Here is a 24,633-nt window from a genome sequence, read left to right on the forward strand (position 1 = left end):
GACAGAATTACAGCATGCCTGAGTTAATTCTCATGTGAACACAGGGTTTCTCATTATCAGTGCACAGTGTGCCAGGATCATTCCTGAAACACACTCAACTCCCTCTCAAAGTTATTTCTTCACCAAGGAGCATGCAAGCATGCCACTTAAACACTCCATAAACTACATTAGCTTTAACTCAGATTTTGTGTGGGTGTAAATGCAAACACAGGTTTCATACATGGGAAACAGCAGAAGGCTAAAGAAATCTTAGTTATAAGCATACAAGACATACTAACAGAACAAAAGAGCTGGACTACAGAACTGAGATGTGTTCAGGAAGCCATTTCACACACAGAAACTCCACAGAAAGCACCATTTTTTCAGAATTTGCTAGATTTTAAAGATAGGACCTGTGACTAGAAATAAGAAAAAGAAATCTGAAAGAGACAAAAAAGTTTAAAAAATCAAAGAAAATTAAGCAAACTCCTAGAAAACCTTCAGAAACAGAAAAACGATTCACAGGTGAATAAGAAATCAAGAAAAGGAACATGAGACAGCAGGATATTTCAAGGACAACTAGAATAAAGGAAGAACTAAGGTTTGACTTCTGGATGCATGGTATATAGCAGCAGCTGCAATTTGCAATTCAAATTAAGGTAAAACCGACATATAACCTCTCTGCAGGGGAAGGCAGGTGAAGGTATTGTAAACAGCAAACACTATTCTATTTTAAAAGTCAGCATATCCATTTTAGGCAATGTCTGCCTTCCCTTCCTTTTAATCAGAGCCATTTTACCCTGGCTATTCCACAAGACACTCCCAGTTGTTCCCTCTTGCCTGGCAGCTTTGAAAAAATCATTGCTTATACCAAACCAAAAGATAATTAAAAGGAGTTCAAACTGAGATTTCATTCTCTATTCACTTGATGAGTAAATGTCTCTTACAATTTTAAGCTTTTAAAGCTCAGAGGAGTTTTATTTAAAAGAAGTTTCTGAGATTCAACATTTAATGGAAAACCAAATCCACTAGAACAGCTGATTTGGGAGAGGCAATCAGCCTTAACTACTTAACACGAGTTTTATTTTCAGTATCATCTAGCTGAATTCAAAACCTTATATAAAGCTTTGCTGCTTCCAGTGGGAGCATACAACAGTCTTCTGCCTTGCTTTCTATAGTTACAGTCAGTTATCTCTGATAATTTCAGACCCATTTGTGCTCATTTTTATCTATGGGTAAAGTACAACATCCTGTCCTCAAGTCCCCAAAGGCTTCTTTAGTCTTTGGTCTGTGACTTCAAGGATTCGACCCTATGGAAGAAGCCTAATCCCCCCCCCCCAGCAGCTTTGCCAAGCAAAACCACCTGCTTATAGCAGGTAGTCTGACCTATGTCAGGAGTTTCTTGGGACAAAACACATGAGAAAGTATTTATTAAAATTTAAGATAAAATGTGATACACACCTTGTATGCCATTAACCAGTGACTTTAGGAAAGCAGTCTCAAAAGAGTTTGACTCATATAAAACTACAAGCCATTCTCAGAAGCACTACTGCCTTCATTCAGTACAATGGAAATATTTTCACCTACTGATAATTGTATTAGTTTCTAAATCTGATTAAGTCTGGACAGTCTGGCCCCCTGAAATGGCACACAGTACTGGGACATAGATTCAGAAGAGATTAAGTCAATACTTCCTCCAGGATTGAACAAATTAGTTTCAAGCTTAAAGAGAAATGGAGGGGCAAAGAGGCAGAACACATGGTACATCATTGATTTAATATTACATAATGCTGTTGTCCCTGAAGATCCTCCCAGTTTCAGTTCCAAAATTCACATCTATGAAACTGACTTGCATCTCCAACACAGGAAAAAATCCTTCTAGAGGTAGAGACCTGAATTCATCATGAATAACTCAACGAGCACCTGAAAAGTATGTCATTGCCCTAGACTTGCTTTCTACAGAAGAAGAATCACAAAAGACAATTCCAGACTAACTAGGTTGAATATTCAAAAATATTTGTGTTTCTTGCCACTCACTACAAGCAACAGCAAAGTGTATGGCTTCAGAAGCTTCAAAGTATTAGGCACAAAATGTTTCACAGTTTACTGCGGTTTCAGAAAAGAATCTGGTTCATAAAAACTTAATTAGAAAAGCAAGGTACAAAACTGGGCTGTCACTACCATTTCCTGCACTGTCAGTAATTTTTTACTTATTTTGCCTTATCAATTGCCTTTTAAAATGTTTGAAAGACCTTGGCTCCTATAAGTGCAAGAATTAGTTTTCAGAGAATAACACAGCTAATGACAGAATATTTATGCAGTTTGTCCTCCCAGTATTCATTACTTACATAGGCATTTTCTTCTACACAAGAGTTTGGCAAAAAGTGTTGAATAGGAAACTAAGTGGAAAGAAATACGTAATGAAGGACATGCACTAAATCTCAGGTAGCCATTCAAACTTAAATTTGATTTAGTTATTATCCTTTAGTTCATTAACTCAACTTTTTTCAAAAGAGGCACTGCCAAGGTTTTCCAAGTGTTTTTGAAAGTATTCAAGGGTCAACATCCAAAGACATAATTATACCAAAACAGTTACCTTCAAAAGGAAATATTTAAGTTCTCATAAGCCACAAGGCAGAATTAAGAATTTTTTCCTATGAACAGTATAATTTAATTTCTCAGGAAGGAAACATGTTACAAAAAATTGTGAGAGGAAAATGCTGGGTTTTTTCCTTAGATGATGCTTAAGATTCTCCTAAATGGCTAGAAATTCTTAGTCCTCTTGTAACTAATTTTAGAAGGAACAGAAACAACCCAGCAAATCCAACATCCATTATGCTTTTTTAAAGGATTATTACATCATACCATTTAAGAGAAAGGAAACACACGCTTTGCCAACCGAAAAAAGCATTACTAACAGTAAGAGCTTCAGAGAGTACAAATAAAATCATCCCAGTGAACACAACAGTTTGACAATACACTGTAAAAATTTTCAAACCATCCATCTCGTTTGGTTCAGCCAAAGTCATAACACGGGGGGAGCAGGACAGAGGAAGTTTAGGATGGCTACTATTTGAAAGCACAAAAAGGTTAAAGGTTTCAGCTGTTCACAAAGAACTTATTTGGTCCCAAGGATTGTATTTTACTGAGCAGTGGAAACTTCTCCATGACCACTGGTAATCTCATGCCTGCCTCCACAAAACAGTTGTACAGCATCAGAGAAATCTGCAAGCGCTTTTCCAAACTCTCTTCCATAAAACAATTAAGAAAAAAAACCTCACAAACTCACAAATCTTGTTATGACAAGATCATTAGTTGAGAATGTTTCCATTTGCTTTTCTTTTTCTTCTCCAATAGACAGTAAAACACAAATCAGACCTTAACTGGATAATAAGTTGCTCTTTGTTACATTGCATGTTTAAACAATAAAGTCCAGATGTAGAGAAAAAAGGATCCTTATTCTAGAAATGGATAGTTCTGAATGACCACACCATCTCCTTTCCACTGAGAGACACTTCCTCACACAATACAAAACTCCACCTTGAAGAGTCCGAAATTACTTTTCCTTAAGAAAGGCTTCTGACAGTACATAAACTCTAATGAGCATCTGATATCTTTAAATAAAGATACTAAGATCAACTTATGTGATATTTAACACATTCTGAAGCAGGTATGCAAGTTTTCAGTCCCATTTAGCTAATAAATGCTCTTGTTTTGCACAGCACACAAGCATCTCCAAAGGATGCAGAAGATGGCGTCTTCTCAATTTTCAAAGTCAGTCTACAGTTCCTCTGGGATGCCAGTTGGCAACCATGGAAACCCCTATTGTAAGAAGTTTTGGAGACAGAGCAACACAGTTGTCAGTCTCATCTTAATAAGAACCGGCCCCAGACAAATGAATGAGCACACTGCTTTCAGTCAGGAATGGGCTTCTGTTCACTCCTCCACAGAGAACTTTGTCTGAGTAACAATTAAAGTTGTTAGTCAATGTCATAACACGACAATGAAACAGCCTGTCCAGAAGCACAAGAGTTCGAGGACCTCACCTCTAACACCTGGAAAATAACAATTGCCAGCAAATTTCCTGCCCCAGCACAAATGGTTTTAAACCAGTTTATGTTTTTCTCAAAGTACAGTCTAATTCATAGTGAAAATCCACTTTTCGCAACAGTAATCTAAAGAATTTCCCAAGACCTCCAGAGCCCATCACAACTTGCTGAAACACACAATTTTCATTCATTGATTTTTTTTCCTTGTTTTCCGGACTATTACGTCTTCAAGAAGGGGGCTTTTTCTTAGTATTGAGGAAAAAAGTAATCTTTTTAATCCTTCTCCAAAATCAGTTTCAAAATACCAAAACCAGAAATTATACATCTTCCAGAGGGGAAAAAAATATTTTGATTAAATGTACTGCAGGCCAGAGCAAGGGAAAATGAGGTGCATTACAAGCTGGAGAGGTGCTGTTTGGGGTTTTTCAATGTCTCTCACAGCTACATAACATGGTGGTCTGTCAGCATTGCCCAGACAGGGCCTAAAAACCATGTCTAAAAAAGCAGCACAGGATGATGGATATGGCCTTCTGATGGATATGGTCTTCTGATGGATATGGCCTTCTAGGACTCACATTAGAAGCCCTTTAAGAAAGAACAGCTCATGCAGTGTAAGAACAATGAGTTCCTGGACCCCAGATAGTAGTCCAGTATCAAAATACCACCTCAAGAGCCATTGCTTGCTTCCCTGTTAAAATGCTTATGTGAGCTGCAGAAGCCATTTCACTTAATGCTTTCTCACAATTAGTCATGATCTGCACAGCTACACATCACAGAATTCACCACAGCTCTCTGGGTAATCAGCATCACCCATGTTTTGCCTGTGGTTGGCAGTGAGCTCCAGTCTCCAACAAAAAGGGAGAAGATAAAGTTACTGTGCTGAGATACAGAGGATAAGACTAACTCAACTTCTTCCCTGTTTTTGAAAAATGTGGACAATAAGGGCTATTTTGAGTGGATTGTAGCTACAACTTCACAAATAAAAAGAACATGCACCACCAGTCACCCTTAAAATGAAATGCAACCTCTATATTAAGAGTGGAATTGATTACAAATGCTGATGTGAATCAAAATTTCAGGCACACACAAAACAAATCATTTGCTGCACATAAATTTTATTTTACTTAACATTCTTTTGGTCTACATTGCTGTACAATACACACTACCCAAATGCTGAACTGAGAATGTTATTCTGTGAATGATACCTACCTTAATTTATGTAGGTGTTTCTGTACCAAGGACAATCCAGGTCTAGAGAAAGACATTTGAGATGTTTAATATATCCTACGAAACAGTACCTTTGGCCAAGAGTTTACTGTACAATACAGATGTTATTATCAAACATTTTTCACTTGTTAAAAACAAAACCATAAAAAACCCACACATTCATTTTATGTGTAGGTGCAAACAATTGCTTTTGCTTCCCTGAGAGAGCATTTTTTTAGGACAGTAGTATTCCTTTTAAAAAACTATGATATCATGTGTCTTTAGAATGACAAGTCCACAGGAGAGGGAATTTTTCATGCATCATAACAAAAGTTTATAGTGGGTTCCCACAATAAAAAAAAAAAAAAAAAAAAAAAATTAAAAAAAAAAGGCATATTACACTCAATGAAGAAGCTTCAAGCTTTCCAGCACTGTGATGCTCACTTTCCTTGCAGCCACAATTCTTTCATAGGTATTTTAATGGCTTAAAACAAGATTGAGGGACATCCTATACCTCGCATTGTACTTTCTATAAGGTATATGTCTTTAGATAACTGTGGATGTATTGCATATCTGTAAAGGTAATTTGATTTGTGATAAAATATTTATGAGGAAAAAAAATTCAACAGATAGTGACTTTTATTCTGGTATCTCTGGCACTGACCATTTATCTGTCTGCAGTCAAACCAACAACATAATGCATGAAGTGAAAAATAATTTGCATGATTGCATCTTGTTAAGCTAAGCAAACTACCTGTTCAAATAAGTAGGCCCTATTATAAACCAGATGTTTGTCCAGCCAAAAGCAAACAGAATGTACAAGGTAACAAAGCACTGTAGGCCAACCTTTAGTCTTTGTCAAAACATGCAAACTGTGGGTATTTTTGCAAATACCCTGCACAAATACATACATCATAATACTTCTAAAAATGGCACTGTTTCACAATATTTCTGTTAAATGCGACCTTGATTAGTCTTCTCTCGTTTTAGTCATTTGTGTTGTTCTAGAAGCACACCAAGCAAACAGAAAACAGAAAATTGCATGCAACAAAGCTACTCGGCACTATCTCTACACCCAGCTTGTGTCCTCTATGTCTGCATTGTGTCCACACACTGCCTTTTAGAAAGCCATTTTTTTAATGCACATCAAACTAAAAATGCCACCTTCTGTTAAGTAAAGGTCAGAAATCAAACTGGAACAGTGCAGATACAGTAAAGCAAGACACATTTCAGTCATGAGAAAATGTTCCTTCTCTAGGCATGTGATTATACTAAGGGTCAATGCTGACAATATCTCTTCATGAACTTAAACACCAGGTTAACCTAAAAAACTGAGTAGTGCTCATAGTAAGAGCATGCCCTCATTATCTCTATTCCTACAGGCAGCCATTACACCTACTCATTCTATTTTTATTTTCCTTACATATCAAAGTTCGCAAGGAAAATGCCTCAAGATCTCCCCCTGGAAAGCTTTTGAATTTGGCCTGTGCTCATAAGACTATTAAACACTTCTGAGAGTCCCACCATCTTCAAATGCATCATTGTGGCACAGGTAAGTAATTCTCTCTCTCTAGAGTACAAAGACCCTTGTACCAGTAGAAATGAAGTATTTCTATAAAACTATACATAAAACTGTATATAAACTATTCCAGACACAGTGTGAAACCTATCCAGCTCTGAGAAGTCATTAATACTTAAACTACAAAATTATGCTAAATGCAGGCCATTGATGTGCTTTAGGATCAGATTGCAGTTGTATATTGTGCCCTTTTTAGCAGAAATGAAATTATATTCTAAGCCTTCTGAGACCCTGAAGTCAAAACACAGATTCTGATGGGCTATACAGAAATGCAAAATAAGCCACTAGCTACCCTGTTTGTAATAAGAAACACTTGTTTGTTGGTTGTTTGTTTTTTGTTTTTTGTTTGTTTTTTTTTTTTTAATAAAATTAAAGTAATGCATGAAAATACCGAGTCAATACCCACTGAATACTGGAAAATACCAAGTTTTAGCCCCTGAACTGCCAATGACCCAATGAGACAGATTAGTTAAATTTGTTGGAGTTTTCTTGAGGATTGCTTTCTTGGGGTTTTTTTGTGAGTTTAGTTTCCTTCTTTTTTTTTTTCTTTTGGTTTCTCTCCAACCTTTTTCTTCTGCTATTCCTGCATTAAAAAGTTGAAATAATAAAACACTAATAGGCTAATAAAACACACCTACTTAATCAAGTCCTGGAGTTCTAAGAAACATTCACACACATCATGGGCACCAAAAATTACTAAATTTTCCAAAATCAGGAAGGAATTTTTGGCATGGGTACTCAATTGGATGTCAAAGGAGAGCGTTCTTCCTAGCGATTAATTTTTGCTCAGGTTCTGATTGTCTAAGTACTACCTCTTTCATCAAGACAAGCTCTTTACATTGTCATCAAATTTTAAAGGCCATCATTAAAATTCCTTTTAACTGAACAAAATATTTATTAACATCTTTCAGAGGTACAGATCAAAACATCACCACCAACAAGGCTATTGGAGGACAAGTATTTAAGAGTATTATTTTTCCATGTGTAGTGTCAGTATGAGACAGCCAAACTTGGATGCCCAGTTAAGTCTCTGACTCCTGCTGATTTCTTTTCCTTAGCCTGAGGCATCTAATGATAGTATCCAACAAAAATATACATACCACACTGTCCACCTGCACTAACAACACAGGGGACTCATTACTGGTATGGAAGGGTAATTCCAGTGCTGGCCTTATAAAATAACTTAGAAGAAAGGACAGTACAGAACAGCCTGTCTCCAAGTTATATTCCCAAAGAATGATCCCAGGAGAGCTTTATTCTCTTATCCTCACAGCAAATTACTTTTCTTGACTCAGAGCTTTAAGATTTTATTGCTTTTTAAGTTAGCAATGAAAGATTTAATCACAGATTTGTTAGATTTAGGCCCTCAACACAGGCTTTTCCAGAATCTTCAGAGCTCCAGCAGGAGTCACAGTGGAAGTTCCCAACTACAAATAGTACTGGAAAAATTTTGGATTTATCATGGATTTTCTCCCAGTAATACTTTGGCAATAAAAAATTAGCTTGAATTTAGCAATTAAAAAAAAAAAAAAAAAAAAAAAAAAAAAAAAAAAAAAAACAACACTATCATCGTGTCCCCAACACCATCTGTGAGATCAGGCTTTTGGCAAAGAAAAATGGAGCAGCAACTGCCTGGCAGCACAGGAAATCAATGACTTCCCCACTCAGGGCTGAGCAACAGGCTGCTCCTGCTGAGCATGGAGTCATTCATTTCCCTTCCTGCCAGCAAAGCTGCTCTGAACATGTAGACAGAAAAGTCTCTGCTACACCTGCAGGACACAGCCCCCTTCCTCTAAACCCTGACCTTACCAGGAGGGTTTGACAGTGAGCGACACAATTCCATGTGTATATCCAAAAGGGGAAGGAGTGTGGAGATGGCAGTCTCTTGGGAGAGCTTCTGGACATGAGGGTTTCAGGCTAAGAGGTAGGTGACAAAAACACCACCGATTTAAGCTCAAGTCAAAACTCATGAGTTGACAAAGGATTCAGCTGAACTAAGCCAACATAAGGCCCAAGAAAATCTGGTCATCCCTTTTGTCCCAGTAGTAGGATAATACCAGGTAATTTCAGGAATTAGAGTTCCAAAACAGGTGTAAAGGGTTTCTTTTTGGTTTGCTCTAAGCACAATCATTAAAGGGGAGTTTTCAATAAAAAAAGATAAAAGCAAGCCACTATCCAGGAGACAACATTGGCACCCTTCCAGACTACACTTCTTCAGAGCTAAACCACATGATTATTTACATATGAAATACAAAGCATATGCATTCCTTTTTTTTATTTAAGAGGGTTTGCAGGAATTTGAATAATCATTCAAGATCTTCTGTCAATGTCATAGCAGAGACCACCACTGACTTCTGCAACTTTAAAGTCTCAACTCCTCCCTCAAATATACTAGTCTTACTGCTTCCTGGAGCATGAGACAAGGTAAGGAAGAACAGGAGTTGAGAGTTTTCCCCAACACACACTTCACCTTTGCTGCAGGTAGAAAGAATTTCACAGTAACATTTCCCTCCAGGTCAAAGTTCCCAATAAAGTCACAGTAAGGAGATCATTACAGGCACACACACAATCACCAAGAACTGTACTATTGTGTGTAATTGATGTCAGAGGTTACTGATACAGAACAGCAGATGGAAGGGACTTCTGGTCAAGCCAGACTTGGCCCTGATTTGAACCAGTGTTCTGAATAAGCAGCTTTTCCTTTAAACAGCCCTCTCTGAGATCAGAGAGTACTGCTGTGGCTGTTTCCAGAGCCTGCACATCGGCCCCAGTAACTGCAGATATGTTAGGAATTCACCTGATCTTGCTGAGCATTTATTTACCTGTGTCAGGCAGATTTGGCAGCATCTCACAATAGCAACACACTGTTTGCTGCATATCTGTGAATGATTGAACCTAGAATCCGTAAAAGCACAGCTATAGTACAGCAAGAATATCACGGTCTCTAGCAGCTTCTAGCTTCTCAGAGAGACTTCAGTTTAATAAGTTACATCTGTAAATGCAAATATCTGCCTTATTTCTCTAGAGTCACCATTGCTCTAAATCAATTCAGGTCATGCTGAAATTAGCCTTGCCCTTCAGCAGGTTAAGAGCTTCTCCCGTTTTGCTATAATTAATACATGTTCATAGAAAAATTACAAATAAAGCGGAAGACAAAAAAGAAGTAGGATTATTCTGTAATATTTGTGTCCCTCTATCCCCAAGTTCAATAAGAAGCCTCTCAAAAATCTCACTCTGCTGCAATTTAATAAGTCAGCAAAAAAGAGACACTGCTTGAAGGTATTTCACTGAAGAAATAACACATAACCTACAAGAGACTCCTCAATAAGTATGAGCACCACACATAATCCTACCTGTATTCCTGCAATAGGGAAAAAAGCTCATTCATTTTCTAAGCTTGCACCTTCTTCATTGTCCATTTTAGGTGCAATAAGATTCATCATTTAGTCACTCTGGAGAGGAGTAGGTCTGCATTTATCGTGGTGAAATGGGTCCTCACTGTTCTTACAGTTTATGGAAAGCCAAGTACAATGACTCATAAAACTGCTGCAAGAAAAAGCTGAAACAAGTTAGCAGAATGAGCTTCTCTTAAGTGACATCCTTCATCCTACATTTCCGGCGTGCAGAGCCAAAACCACATCACACTTTCACCCGAACAGATTTAGAGCTATTATTTGTCATAAACGGCAAGACCATGGTGTTCCATCAACACTTCATGGTGTTCCTGAGCTGCTCACAGATCTTAAGCACACTGCAAGCACTAGAGGGTCTGGCTGTATATTCTAGAGCAAATGGGACTCTTTTCTACTAATGTTCTGTTCTTTTCCTTTTGGAAAATTATATTTTGCTTCATGCTGAGAGCAGTCACCGTGAAAACTCTTACCTGTTTTCCATCTAGTGTGTACAAGCGTTTAACCACGCCTGAATCCAGCTTGATGGCATCGGTTATGTCAGTGAGAACCTGTTCAAAGGAATGTGCTGTCTTCTTGTTAAGCAGAATCCTCACTGCCTTCCGTGGCTTCACTCCGCTCCTGATGATAGTGACCAGTTTGGGCCTAATGAAATCCTTGTTCTCCTTCGTATCTGGAGCACCTCCTTTAGCAGTGGCAAGAGATGGCACTGAACGAGAAGTAGAAGTTGTCTTAACATTCACTGACCAGTTTGGGTTTACATTCTTTGTGTACTCCAGCTTCTTGAAGGGTTCTATGGAACCACATACATAACTTTCCCCTGTGGAAACAAGAGCAAAAGTCCAGCAAGTCAGATTGGAGAGGGAAGGAAAAAAGAAAGATGCAGGAAAACACACAATCAAATCATTCTCAAATTATTAAATATTATACTTATCATTCTTGATCTACAGTGCATAAATATTGACCTCTTAGCTTGGCAGATGCTACTGACTACAAAATGAGTGATCTTTTAAAGATCACTTCAGCTCACTGTTCAAGAAATGCTGTTACCAAAAATCCTTGAAAGCAGCAGTTTTCTTATCAGAAAACACTGTTTGCAGTGGGGATCACTGCTGTCAGTAAACACAGTAAACACTGTTTGTATTTCACCAACTGCCCAGCCCCAGCACATTATCACAGTACTCCTCCAGCCTTCATGCTTAAATGGCCCACTCCTAAAAAACACCAGGCCCCAAATACTTCAGAGGAAATGCTATGAAACATTACCAAAAAATATAGGCTACAAATAACTTTTTATAAAAAGGTAGATATAAGTGTAATGGAAATTTGTTAACAACTGATTTTTTTAAAGCTTTAGGCATCATAAACCCAGAAATGTATAGACAAGAAACCTCCCCATATTATTTACTGACTAAATACATAATATGTAGGGAAATTAAGACAGAGTAGCAATTACAGATTTCTCACCACAACAAATTTACCATACTTAAAAGAAAAATAGTGGCTATTAGTTCCTCTTTCTGTTGGAGCATTATCTACAGTCAAATATTTTTGCAAATACCACACCCACACAACTTCTGGGGAACTAGAAATCAGCCAGAAAACCCAGCACCCTGCAGATTAGCTCCTGAATCCAGTCCAGCTGAAGGTGTAAGGGGCACCTGCTTGGGTGCTCCCAAACTCTCCCCTGAGCTGAACTCTGTGGCTGAGCTGGAAGTAGCACTGGATGGGTTGGATCAGCTCAGTGATCTGACTGAACAAACCCAAAACACTAATAATTTTGCAACATTAAGCTGATCCAGTTCATCCTCTGTCTGGGGAAAAACAAACACACAAACAAGCCGAACAAAAAAACCCCACAAAACCTCAAAGAAACCCATATTAGATCCAGTAAGACCACACCTTCTGGAAGCCCGCAGTTCAATCACAAATAATGCAAGATCCTATCCTGAACAACACCACAGAGAATCTGAGATGTTTTAATTCTTCCAGGTTCAAGAGTTCTCTGTATGCTAACAGCACAACGGTCTTCATGTCAGAAATTTAGCCCAGGGCAACAAAACCAGAACAAAACTCAGCGATGCATCTCCTATGCCAAAAAAACTGTAAGAAACAAAGATTTCCCTAAGGAAAGAAGGCTCACAGTTCAGTCATTAAAAGAAAAGTAACTATTAAAAATTTACTTCTGTACACAAATTATAAGGTTTCAAAGCACCCAATCCAATTCCACAGATATTACAGCACACAAGGAATGCAGGCAAGATACACAGAGTCACCACATCTAGAAATTGAGGCAGGGAACACTGGACTTGAGGCTTGGGTAAAGGTAGGCTCTTCCTTTTAGCCAGTGCATATTTACAAGATAAATAGATCTGTATATGTATGGAAACACCAGAATAGAAAGGCTCAGCTCCCGTAATGAGTGGTCAAATAGCGCTGGTTCTCTTTTATCCATGTCCCTGTCCAATTGTTCTAGCAATAGCTAGTAACTCAGTTATGGCCAAGTCTGAACACACCTACAGAATCACATCCACAAAATCAACACGTTTTAAGGGGAAAAAAAAGAAATCCTACTATGAGTAAGACTGCTCTCAGTATAATAAATACCTGCTCTATAGAATAATTTGCAGAAGTCTCTTTTCCAAATTTTTAAGCAAAATTTGTTTTTATCTACAGTTGTGTTTGCTCTAAGAGGTAAAATCCACCAGCAACCTCTTATTTTTTTTGAGCAGGGATATAAATCTGGATTTTCAGGTTCAGTTCTCTTAAGGAAATTGTTCACTGCAGTTGCACAAAATAACATTTATTTAAAGTCAAGTCTTCAAATTAAAACTCGCTTCTCAAAGGGTAGGCTTATAAATAAATGTTGATACACAGTGTACTCAGAAGATTTACATTTAGTTTATTAAGAACTCTTTTGGTTCCCCTTCTTGAAAGGACAGTGTTCCACATGATTTTTAATATCAGCTACATTTAAAGGTCAGATGGATTCCTTGTAGCATTTAGCTGCACATCATCTCTTCATAACAAAACTAAATTTGTATGAGCATTAAAAAAGGACCAATAGAATCACTGAAGGTTTGGGATTGTTTGAACATAAGCATTTTTGCCCTCTCCACATTGTACCATATTACATCAATAAAATATTTACACTGATTTTTTTCCCCTCAAGAGGCTCATATTTAGATACAGAACACCTTGGAGGTAGGGCATCCAAGGCCTTCTAAGATGAAATATCCTTAGTAAGAGCTATTTTATATAGGTTAACAGAAATACAGACAGTTCTCCCATAATGTTATTTAAAACTAATCTAGATGCTATCCAGAGACTGCAATTTTCATGCATGCTGGTCCTAAGGGTCAGGCCTGTAAGAATAAAAATCTTTAGCCCCTCTGGTGTTTGTATGCAGAGGAAATCTCAAAAAAAAGGACAAAAGGTCTTCACCTAGATTTTCATTATCTTCTTTTTCACCAGTACCTTCAAGAGTGAAGGCTGTAAAGAAGTTTCACAAGGGGTATGACTTAAAAGTCCAATAAATCCATCTCCTGCTCTAGCTATTGCTTCTTCATCAGCAGCTTTGAGTAACTGACAGCTGGAAGAAGAAAGTAACATCTCCAGACACTAGATTCCTAAGAGAACAAGTGTTGAGAAGGATTCTTTGAAGAAACTGGATTAAGCAAGGCTACAGACAACACAGCCTATTTAAAAGTGTAAATTTGATTGCAGGTCCCCAGGAGAGGGGAGCAAGTGTTTCACAGAGCAGTCAGCCCTCACTAATGGAATTTTGACTCTTGATTAAAGTATCAATAGCCATTAGGAAAAGAAAAGGGGAACACCCAGCTGCTTTGAGAGATCCGGCATCTAGGAAAAAAAGTGATTACTACCTACACCTTAGAAAGTATTTTTTTCCTGAGAGCCTCTTCACAGCAACACTGCAAATGAAACATATACCACTGGAACCTTTCAAAACAGATGCACAGCACTTGTTGGTCAGTTTCAAACCACTAACCTTACAATTTAATTTGTATAAATGCTCAACACTTCAGGAAATACGACGTGGAACAATGAAATCAATCTTAGCATTGAGAAATTAATCAGAAAGTTAATCATGTAGAAGAGCAGATCTCAAAACATTGTTTATACTTAAAAACCCCAAACAAACAAACAAACGGAAAAAATCTACTACCTGCAGTTACATGTCTGCCAAAATTCAAAAAATTCAATGCATCTGCCCATCAGAGAGATGTAACACTGGAGAATACTGGAGAATAGTTCTTATTGGTCATGACAGAATTTTACGACATGTAACACTTATTAAATATTTTTAAAAATAATATCTGTGTGTACAAAGTGGTTGCTAAGGAGACATTGAATCACTGCACATAAGTACTGGAGCTTTCCTGATCCGAGTGTCTCCCTGTTTTCCACATTAGTATTAGCAGTCAGTTTTTATCTTCACCTTGCTGATATTCCCCCTATAAGAACAAGCAAGGCATCATCTATTAAAAGCTGTTTTTTGTGTTGCTTCTCTGTGCTCAAGGTGACTTGGCCTAAAACAGCTTCATGAGGAAGCCAGCTGATCTTAGTTGGAAACCCTGAGAAGGAAGAGAGAACCGGTTTGAATCACCAAAGCAGAGAGGGAACATCAACCTCTCTTTGTAGAGGTCAGGACTTGCCAATTTATGGAAAATAGTGTTGATTCCTTGGAGTACAGTATGCAGTAGGAACATAAAGTTAATTTATTAATTACCAGTGATTTATTGCGGTCCATTTCCCCAGCAGATAGGACAAGAAATAGGATGGGGAAGGGAGAGCACCCCCAGCACTCCACGCCTAGGCATACCTGCCTTTCCTCACTTCTATCTGGTTTTATACATACAAAAGACAGAATCTCAATCTCTCAGGAGAAAGGACGAAGAATTCTGACTGTGCCTCACCACACAGAGCAGATTGCAAAAGGAAGATGACCTGAATCAAATAAATTACTGATACTTGATAGTTCCCAAATGTGTTAGTTAATAGAACAATAACCTACTTTAACTACATTGCTGCTGCCTTGTCTTTCTGCAGGATCTGAAAAAATGCAACAGTGCAAAAGAGATGGAGCATCTACAGGAAATAAATCTGACCTACACATGTTCACCTAGCAATCAGATGCACCAGAAACTTTAAATCAGATCCCCTCTGACCTTTGAAAAGACTTCTTTCACAAGCTTTCTTTCTTCTCAGCTCAGACTAAAAAGTTCTTTTCTCCTCATCAAAAGCCAAAAAAAAAATACTTCCTCTCTCTCTGTCCCCTCAAATTTCTGCAGTCTTGTCACAAGATAGACACAATGCACACTTTAAAAAAACCCATCAAAAATAATGTAAAGCACCTAGAATAAGAAACCACATAGACTTCCAAGAAGCTATTAAGCAAGACACAAAGATAATCCACTGGCTAATAGATGAACAAAATAATCAAATAAACAGTGCCAGAACAACCCTCTACTATTTTATGCAACAGGATCATTCAGCTGTTTGTTTATTAAACAATATAAGGATTGCAGCCATTTCTGCCACAGGATTCAGTCCAAGTTTCCCTAAATTTGATAGCCCTGGATCAAGTCCATAGTAAATATCCAGTGTAAATTTAATCCTACAAACAAATGTCCACATAGATTCAGCTCTACAAACATTTAAACAGATACTTTACTATTATTATTTTGATAGCACATTATACATGCATATGAATCTTTCCAGCCCATCAATTCCCAGCTGCTGAGGTAGGCATGATCTAAAAGAAGCCATTAGCTCTCGAAAGCATCGGAGACCACGTCAATCAATTCCTACAGTCTGGCCTGGCTGGGCTTCTCACCACCAACACCTGAGTGGTTGGCAGAGTCAAGAAGGCAGCAGAAACACTGGGAAGGAGAGGGAGAAGCTGAGGTACAAGAAATGAGGTGACAGTAGGGAGTAGCAAGACCCATATACAAAATATACATATACAAGTCAGGAACACTTGCAGCCCATCACTTCAGCAAGGAGACACTGCCTTTTGAACCCTCCACGGGCAGGCAGCTTCTCTGCTGCTCTGACACAAACTGCCTGCCTCCATCACGGGAGCCTTCCCGCAGTCCTCATGTGACCCAGCATCTCCTCTGCCCTGCAGCGAGGTTCACATCTCCCAAGAGCTTTTAGCTGGTTACAGCTATTACTGGATTTTAAAGCTGGGATATCTGCATCCTTTCAAACTGCCCCCTCCACAAGGTTTGCAGCCCTGAGGTAATTCCTGAGAGGCATTGTTTTTTTCTTTTCCAGATTTTTCTTTAAAACTGTTTTTGCCATTATGCCTGCACAAAACATGCACACACAGATAGAAGTCTTTAGAATCATCTGGCAGTGGACCCAATATTGACATGTGACAAAATTGTTTCCCAGTATGCTCTCAGCCTTGTGGTCTGGGGTTTTTTGGTTTGTTTTTGACTGCCAGCCCTCAGCTGCAGGGTTAACTTTGTGGTAGGTATTGTAGAAACCTAAAACAATCAATTCTGATTCATACCCAAGACTTTGAGGTAGTATTATAATAAAAATTATTGAGAAAGGGATGAAGCTCTGGCTATGGATTGATTCTGTGGTCATTGTTCCACATGGCAGGACCCCAGGAGTAAAAACTGTAAATATTCTTTGTTTCAGAGTTACCTTGCAATGTTCATTAGTTATTTTGGGGGTAAGACCCCTCCACCTTCAGCCTTCAGATGATACAGTTTTAGAGAAGCAAAGCCCTTTCCTGAAATTTCCTTTACAGCTAAAAAATTTAGCCTTCAAGACCAACTTCATCTTTATTGTTTCTACATGCTTTGATTGCATGTCATGCTAAGGGAATAAAGTCATGTCATATTCAGAATCCATTCTTTAAACATAAGAGGGTCCTAACATCAGGGCTGACAAAAAGAAGGAACCTGAATCTGTTGCATTGTTTCCTTCATGTAGGGTGATAAAAGTTACAGACCGTGTGAAACTTTTTACCACAGTATATATACCTTGTTATCAAATTCCAACAAATCTCACATGCATAAGTCTTAAGAGAAACAAACAAACAAAAAAACAAACCCACACCAAAAAAAACCAAAAAACCAAAAAAACAAAAACCAAAACAAAACCAAACAAACACACACACCACAAACCAAGAAAAAGATAGGGGAAAAGAAGACAAACCCAAAACAAAAAAACCCAAAATCAACCAAACCACAGAACCCACAAAACCCCCATGCCCAGGGAAGCCATTACTTTCAAACAGAGAGACAACATGTCCATGCATCTCAAAATAATCTACAGCACCAGCATACGGCCATGCCAGCTCTGAAGTGTACGCAGAATGAAACTAAATATAACTGAAGCAAAACAGCTCTTTTACAGTCTTTTTCCTTTGGGAATATCTTTCATGCATTTCTGTGTATTTAGCTCTGGGATGAAAGACAGTGGCTGCTGTCTCATTTTTCCCAAGAGCCTCTCTGTCTTTATGTATCGCATGAGAAGGTAAGAGTACAGGAACTTCCTCACAGGCATAAAGGCAAAAACCACTCTAAAAATCAAGGCTTTATAAATTTGCTCTACATTTCAACCACCAAATCAATGCCCCCCTAATCACATAAAATCATAACAGTCTCAATAAATTAATTAGTGAATTCACACAGGAAGGGAATAGTCTCACCATGAAGAAAGCAATGCTTCATATTTCAGTAGTTGGAGCACAAATGTCATTTGGCAAGAGGCGAAAATCAAGTGATTTTCCAGCTATTTAAACACAAAGCACAGCTTCAAGCTAATTAATGCTGTACCAGATGAGCCAAACACTAATAAATTTGTATAGTAAAGAGTGGAAGGGGCTTATGCAAAAAACCATAATTGAGCTAATAATATATGAACTCGTGCTCCACTATGAAGTTCTGTGAGTGAAACAACCCACTCTGCAGTTTTATACAAATAAACAGAAGCTCCTTTTCACATAGAATGAGGATGTAGCTCTTCTTCCACACAAAGACTGATTTCTGTAAATCCTACAGTCTTAATGGGACAAGAAAACAAGACTGTCCTCCTTGAACTATACCAGGAAGGGAAGAGGTATTCATTGAAAGGGTAAGGAATGAAGTCCCCAGGGATGAAAAGAAATCCCAAATGCCTTCTTTAAAATAAATTTTGGCTCTTGCACTGTCATTCATTTTGACTGACTGATTAACAACTGGTATTATTCTTCACTAGGATGCCAAAATAAAGCAATCTTACAGGTTGCTGGATTTATTTCTGAATTCAGCTCTTTATTTTCCAAACGGGTTCTGACTGGCTGCAAAAGGACTGTGCAAATCAACATTAACATTAATGAAACTTGCTTCTTGTTGAGCATACCAATCAAATAAGCAAATGCAAAAAGATTGCTTTTAAACAGACGTTGATTAATATTGGTCTTTCCTACCAGAAATTGATTTTCTCTAGCAATTAAATACTATCCTGACAAATATAGTTTTAACTGTGCCCTGAAATTGATAACATTGCTCCTAAGACCAGTTTTTTTTCCATTTCACTACACCTCTGGTCCTAACCCCCCAAACTGTTATTTAGACAGACCATCCCACCCCTTCAATTTTTTTTCTAGAGCATCTTCATGTTGTCCCCTACTTGCCTTTTTACACAAGGAAGATTATCAAGAATATCAGGTTCTCAGTACTTAAAAAGTTTTCCTCTGCTTTGACACAAAAAGGAGACAACCCAATGGTGGCTGGCTGAACATCTGCTACGCTAAGCTGTGCTCCTCTTTCAGGAGCCATATTTGGCATTACCCTTTTATTCTTCTCTCTCCATATTAGCCTTCTTCTGATCCTCCCATTACATCCTGATACTGCAAGTTCTCTCACCTGGTGCTAAAAATGAAAATCACACAGAACTTACAATCTCTGTTACAACTCTAAATTGGCTATCTGGTGACAATCTAGCCATTCTTTACTCATTTGTCCATGGCACACTGGGGCCAGGGGTAGGATGGAAGCAAAAATTCATGAATTATTCCACCTTTATTTTCTTGGAACACAATCAAGTACCTGCATTTAGATTTCACAGGTAAGAAATACTCTCATTTATGGTCACGTGATAGTCAATGCCTTCATACTCTGTACATTCTGATGTTTTACACTAGACACCCACTGCAGTCCAGAAGCACTTCATGTTGGAAAAGCTACTTTAGCTATTTGTAAAATTTGTGATAAGTTCTATTAATTTTTTAAGTTTAATATTCAAAGTGATTAATGCTGACAGCTTCTTTTGGCAATAGAACTATCACTGAAGGAGAGATAAATTTGTTCTCAATGGGCAAATTAATGACTGGCATGTCTGATATTTGACAGCAACCAAGACTTGTCAGTTCTGACCAAATCACTGGTGATGGTTTATACTGCAGGGACATGCCCCTAAGTTACAGACAACATAAGATCTCTACAGCTACCTGAAAGGAGGTTGTAGCAAGGTGGGTGTTGGTCCTCTCCTCACACGCAACAAGAAATAAGACAAGAGGAAAGGCCTCAAGTAGTGCCAGAGCAGGTTTAGACTGGGTATTAGGGAAAATTTCTTCAAGGAAAAGGCTGTCAAGCACTGGAACAGGCCATCCCTGTAGGTTTTTAAGATGTGCAGGTGTGACACTTAGGGACATGAGTTAGTGGTGGCCTTTGCATTTCTGAATTAAGGGTTGGACTCAATGATGTAAGAGGTTTTTTTCAGCCTTATCAATTCTATGACTGGGGAAAAGGGATATGCTACAGAAGAAAAAAAGTTTGCAATCTATGCAATCTACCCCAGCTGAATCACAGCTACATTACTACTCTTTTAAGAGGCTGCCAATATTTATGTCACTCAGTGAGAGGCTAGTATTTTACTTAAGGCATATTTACCTGTAGAGAAGAAATAGAGCTCTCCACTAGGCTTCACAGACTTAAAATATCAAAAACATCTGAACTGAATTTCACATAGGTTTTGTTAGCACCAGAGACCTTTTGAAGTTTAACAGACTAAACTCTCATTGGTACTTGACCTTACATCTTTGTGAATAGAAGAATTAGATGCAATCTTCAGGATTTTGGATTATAAATATTATGTTGAAAGAAAAAGGTTAGACCTGTTCAACAAGAAGGAAATAAGTGGCAGGGCAACAATATTTCAAGGCGCCATATTCACAATTCTATTCAGACCATCGATAATCCTTTACCAATAAGAATACCATTTCCTCCTTTTGAAAGGCTTAACAGATTAGACAAACGCTAAGTCAAACTTAATTTTACACCTCCAGACCTTACTGCTCACCTTCTACTAGCTGGTCCAAGGAGGAAATCTTCTTGGAGCCATCGATTGTGTAGATTGTTCTCACTCCCTGGGGCAGGTTCACATTGTCGGACAGAGTTCGGGTCAGGTCAGCCAGGAGAGCTTCAAAGGACCTAAAGCGGTCAGGGGAGATGGCATATACAATCCCTTTGAAATACCGGTCTCCATTGCGATAGAAACGAACTTTCTTGGCTTTCTTCTCAGAGCTCAGGGTCTGTAGAGTGCGGGTTCGGTAAAAGCTGCAGTGGGCACTGTGAGTAGGGCTGGGTAAACCATTCACCCGGGACCCTCTGCCATATCGCTGCGCTTTATCACGCTCATCAAAATGCTCCAGCTCCATATCTCTCCCGAGGGACATCTTGAAGTTCAACCTAAGGAATGCACAGAAGAAGAGAAAAAGCCTAAGAAACTTAGAAGTTTTAAGGAAGCTCAGTTTAAGGCTTCCTGCTCTATACCTTGTTCTTATAGAGGACTGCTCTCTAGGTTGCAAAAAATGTTTGAATAAAACCATGCTCCATTCACATGGTCATTTTACACATAAGCCTCCTGCCTTGCTGTAAGAACAACATTAGACATCATAACAACATCACTCAATGAACCCAAGTGCTAACGATATGCAAACACTGAGAGGTGTTTGTTCGAAAGCAGTATGTTGGAAAATTAGGTTGACGAAGTTGACCTACTGGAAAAAAGGAACAAATGCATCAGCTTTCTACTTTTTCTCATGTTATATTCAGGTGCTATTTGAGTCTCATCTACCTTCTAAACTGTTTGCCCCCACCAAACTCTTGGTTCCAATTGTGATCTCAAGAGGTGTTGTTTCAGAAGGGCTGCCAGTTGCCAACAAATAACCAATTAAGAAATTTTCAGAGGAATACATGTGGCAGATTGGCAATGAGAATCAGGACTATCACACCTAGTGGGTCAATCCCAATGTTAAAAACTACCTGCATATTTCAACCATTGGTTTCCTCACAGCCTAAGCTTTATAATAAATTACTTCAGTTGTCATTGTGCAAATGCTTTACACAGTCTGAACCAACAGAAAGGCCCAAATGGCATGGAATTTAAAAAAATACATATTAGAAGGAGACAGTGTTTTTTCAATTAATAAGTTACTTCGATTCTCTATGTGTTGCAAGATGTATTATTAATATCCTAAGTCTAATATTCAGACTGATTAAGCTTCTTTTGCCATCACCAAAGGACTGATAAAATCAGTGTAATTGAACAAACTAGCAATTGGTGTCTCCCGTGTTTGACAGTGAGAAACACCCGTCAGCCCTGACCAAAACAATTCCAGTTGGTCAATACAGTTTACATAAATAGAAGATCACATGTTTTGAAATAAAATCAAGGAGGCAAGTGCTTCTGTTCCTTTTTGACAACTAACACAAGACTAAATAATACAAAGTGCACATTAATCTGCACAAACAGAAGACACAAAAACACAAAAAGAATAGAATGGTCAAACGATCATTAGGTTCAAAACATATTCATTTTAATTTAGGAGCCACCTAGATTTGCAGTTGTCTGCAGAATAGTAAAGCACTGTAAGTTTATTTATAGCACAGATACATAGACCCAATTTAGAAGTGGCCTCTCTCATTGATTTCCAATAAAAAGACAAAAACCAGCAAGCACTCGCTTTTGTTTCAACCACTCATAATGATGCGACCATTAAGAAAAGAGATGTATTCAAACCAGCTGTAGAACAGTGGGAGGAAATACAGAAAAACTAACAGACGCTCTATGGCTCGCCATAATTTTTTTGTATTAAACCAGTGATTATACAGCTGGACCCTGATGCTGTGAAGCTGTAGGTGATGTGCTCAGCAACTTCTCAGAGCAGTCCATTTGCTGGACTAGCACAAGCACCTAAGGCAAATGTGGGGCCCTAGTGGAAATTATTTACCCTACTTTGGTTACAGGTCACAACTGACTTTGTTACACTGACACAGGATCATATGCTTATGTATAAATGCAGGATTTATACTTGTAAATGCTTTAAAAGTACCTACACATAGTACAGTATTTGCGTGTGTTTTCTTATGCATACAAAAAAAAGACTAATCAATGCTTTTTCCATGCACACGACACCCCTCTTCAGTGAAATGAACAAGAACATTTGCTGTGGCATTTCACTGATGTTTCTCTATAGGTTAAAACGAAAATATATCTTAGTGGCCGCATCTTAGGATTGAGAACACACCACCACTGCTTCCACATTAAAAAAAAAATTGTCAGTTATTTTGATTCTCATCCAATTCTAATGAGAACCTGTTATTCAGATTTAAACAATCCCAGAGTGCACATTTCAGAAACTGTATCTCTGAAGCAATTCCTGTGCCAAGAAAAACGGATTTTTCTTAGGTCTGCTGTTATCTTTGCTCAAACCATCTAAAATACAGCCTCCCCCCATAAAAAAAGTTTAGACAAAGATATACTCTTTCAGCTTTATTAATTTTGGATGAGGGGAGGAAGAATTGCGAGTCACTGTCCTTTCTTCCACACGTTTATGCTTTTATCAATAATGTCTGTAATTCCCAACTAGGTCCTTAAAACCGAAATAGAGCTTCCCTTTAGCTCCGCAGTCCTCGTACGTATAGAAAAGCATATTTAAACCACAAGGTCAGAGCAGACAAAGAAATCCTAAACAATTTGATGTTTCAGTTCGTGTGTATAAATGTATAGTCTTATACTGGCAGAGACGGAAAAACGAACAGACACGCCCCTGAAAAACCACCATGCCAACACTCCACACCCTAACATCTGCTAAAGAATTATTTATAATACAGGTGTGGGTGAGCATTTCCGCGCGTGAAAAAAACACACATGCTGATAAGGGAAAAAAAAAAAAAAAAAAAAAAAAAAAAACCCGCACCACGCCGCGATGTGACTGGCACCCAGCGCAGATCACAGGGCGACTAAGCAGCAGGATGACCACTAGTCACCGGGGGAGGGCGGTGGGTTTGGTGAGGGAACACGGATACATGCGGCAGCGGGTTCACGAAAAGATGGGGTTTACTCTGCTGGGGTAGGGGAACGGTGTGCGAGACACCCCCATTCCCCAGGAGATGGCACCCGGCACCTCAGCCCCCACAGGGTGCCCGACCCTCAGGGTGCCCGACCCGCGGATGCCCGCTGCCCGGGGCCGGACCGCGCTCCCGCAGCCCGGCACTCGCTCCGCACTCGCTCCGCACCCCCGGAGCCGCCCGCAGCGCCCGAGGCCGCCGCCCCACACAATGGGCACAGGTGCATCGCTCCGTGCCGCGCCCGCCGACCGCGCCCCGGCGGCCCCGCACGCCGCAGCCCCCGCACAGGACAGGGCACGGCCCCGGCCCCGGAGCTTACCTGTTCTCCGCAGCCTGGCGGGCACCTCCTCACTCAGACCTGCCGGCCGGGCGCGGAGGGAAGGCGGCGGCTCGGAATGGGAAGCGGCCAAAGAGCGGCGGCTCCCGCCCTCCCCCCGCGACCACCCGGCTGTAGGCGCAGTAGTTGCCGCAGAAAGCGGCTCTGCTGCCTTTGTTACGCCTCCCCTGGCTGTAGCGCGCTGCTGGGGAGCCCGGGCTGCAGCTGCTTCGCCTTTCTTCTGCTGCTGCCGGTTGCAGTGATTTGCATTAGCCCGGCCCTCATTGAAATGCGGCTCTTCACACCAGCCTCTCCCAGGCGCTCTCCAGAGGGCGGCGCCGCCGCCGCTGTCTCCCCCTCTCCCTCCCGGTGCGGGCCCGCTATTCCATCGGCGCTGTGGGAATGCCGCCGCCGGGGCCGCTCCGGGCAGCGCGCCCTGCCCGCCCCGCGCCGGGTGCCAGCCCAGCCCCGCGGGACCATCGGGCACCATCCCGGCGGGATCTTCCCCCCGGGGCACATCCCGGCCGCGCCGCGAGTGCTGTCCGCCCGGCGCCTCCCTCCGCCCCGGGCAGCGCCGGCCGGGGAGACGTGCCCGATCCAGAGCTGCCTGTGCCCGGGGCAGAGCTGTGCCGGGTCAGGGGGGCGTCTGGCCCGAGTCCGAAAAATGCCTTGGGAAGGAATTATAGCAAACGTGGTATGCTGGCATTTCCAGGAG

General features: G+C 39.9%; 1 protein-coding gene across 4 annotated transcripts in view; it reads right to left on the reverse strand.

Annotated features, from left to right (window-relative positions):
• DCLK1 (doublecortin like kinase 1) overlaps positions 1 to 24,157 on the reverse strand; it is a 231,680-nt gene extending 207,523 nt beyond the window's left edge. For all 4 annotated transcript variants that reach the window (XM_066313169.1, XM_066313170.1, XM_066313172.1 and 1 more), the window contains exons 1-3: positions 23,922 to 24,157; positions 20,550 to 20,938; positions 10,697 to 11,043 (exon numbers count right to left, since the gene is read on the reverse strand). In XM_066313169.1, the coding sequence (XP_066169266.1) occupies positions 10,697 to 11,043; positions 20,550 to 20,925 (723 nt within the window). In that variant the 5' untranslated portion in view covers positions 20,926 to 20,938; positions 23,922 to 24,157. The remainder of the gene's footprint in view (positions 1 to 10,696; positions 11,044 to 20,549; positions 20,939 to 23,921) is intronic.
• Between the last annotated feature and the right edge of the window lie 476 nt (positions 24,158 to 24,633).

Source organism: Sylvia atricapilla, chromosome 2 (genome assembly GCF_009819655.1).
Source record: "Sylvia atricapilla isolate bSylAtr1 chromosome 2, bSylAtr1.pri, whole genome shotgun sequence".
NCBI classification, from domain to species: Eukaryota; Metazoa; Chordata; class Aves; order Passeriformes; family Sylviidae; genus Sylvia; species Sylvia atricapilla.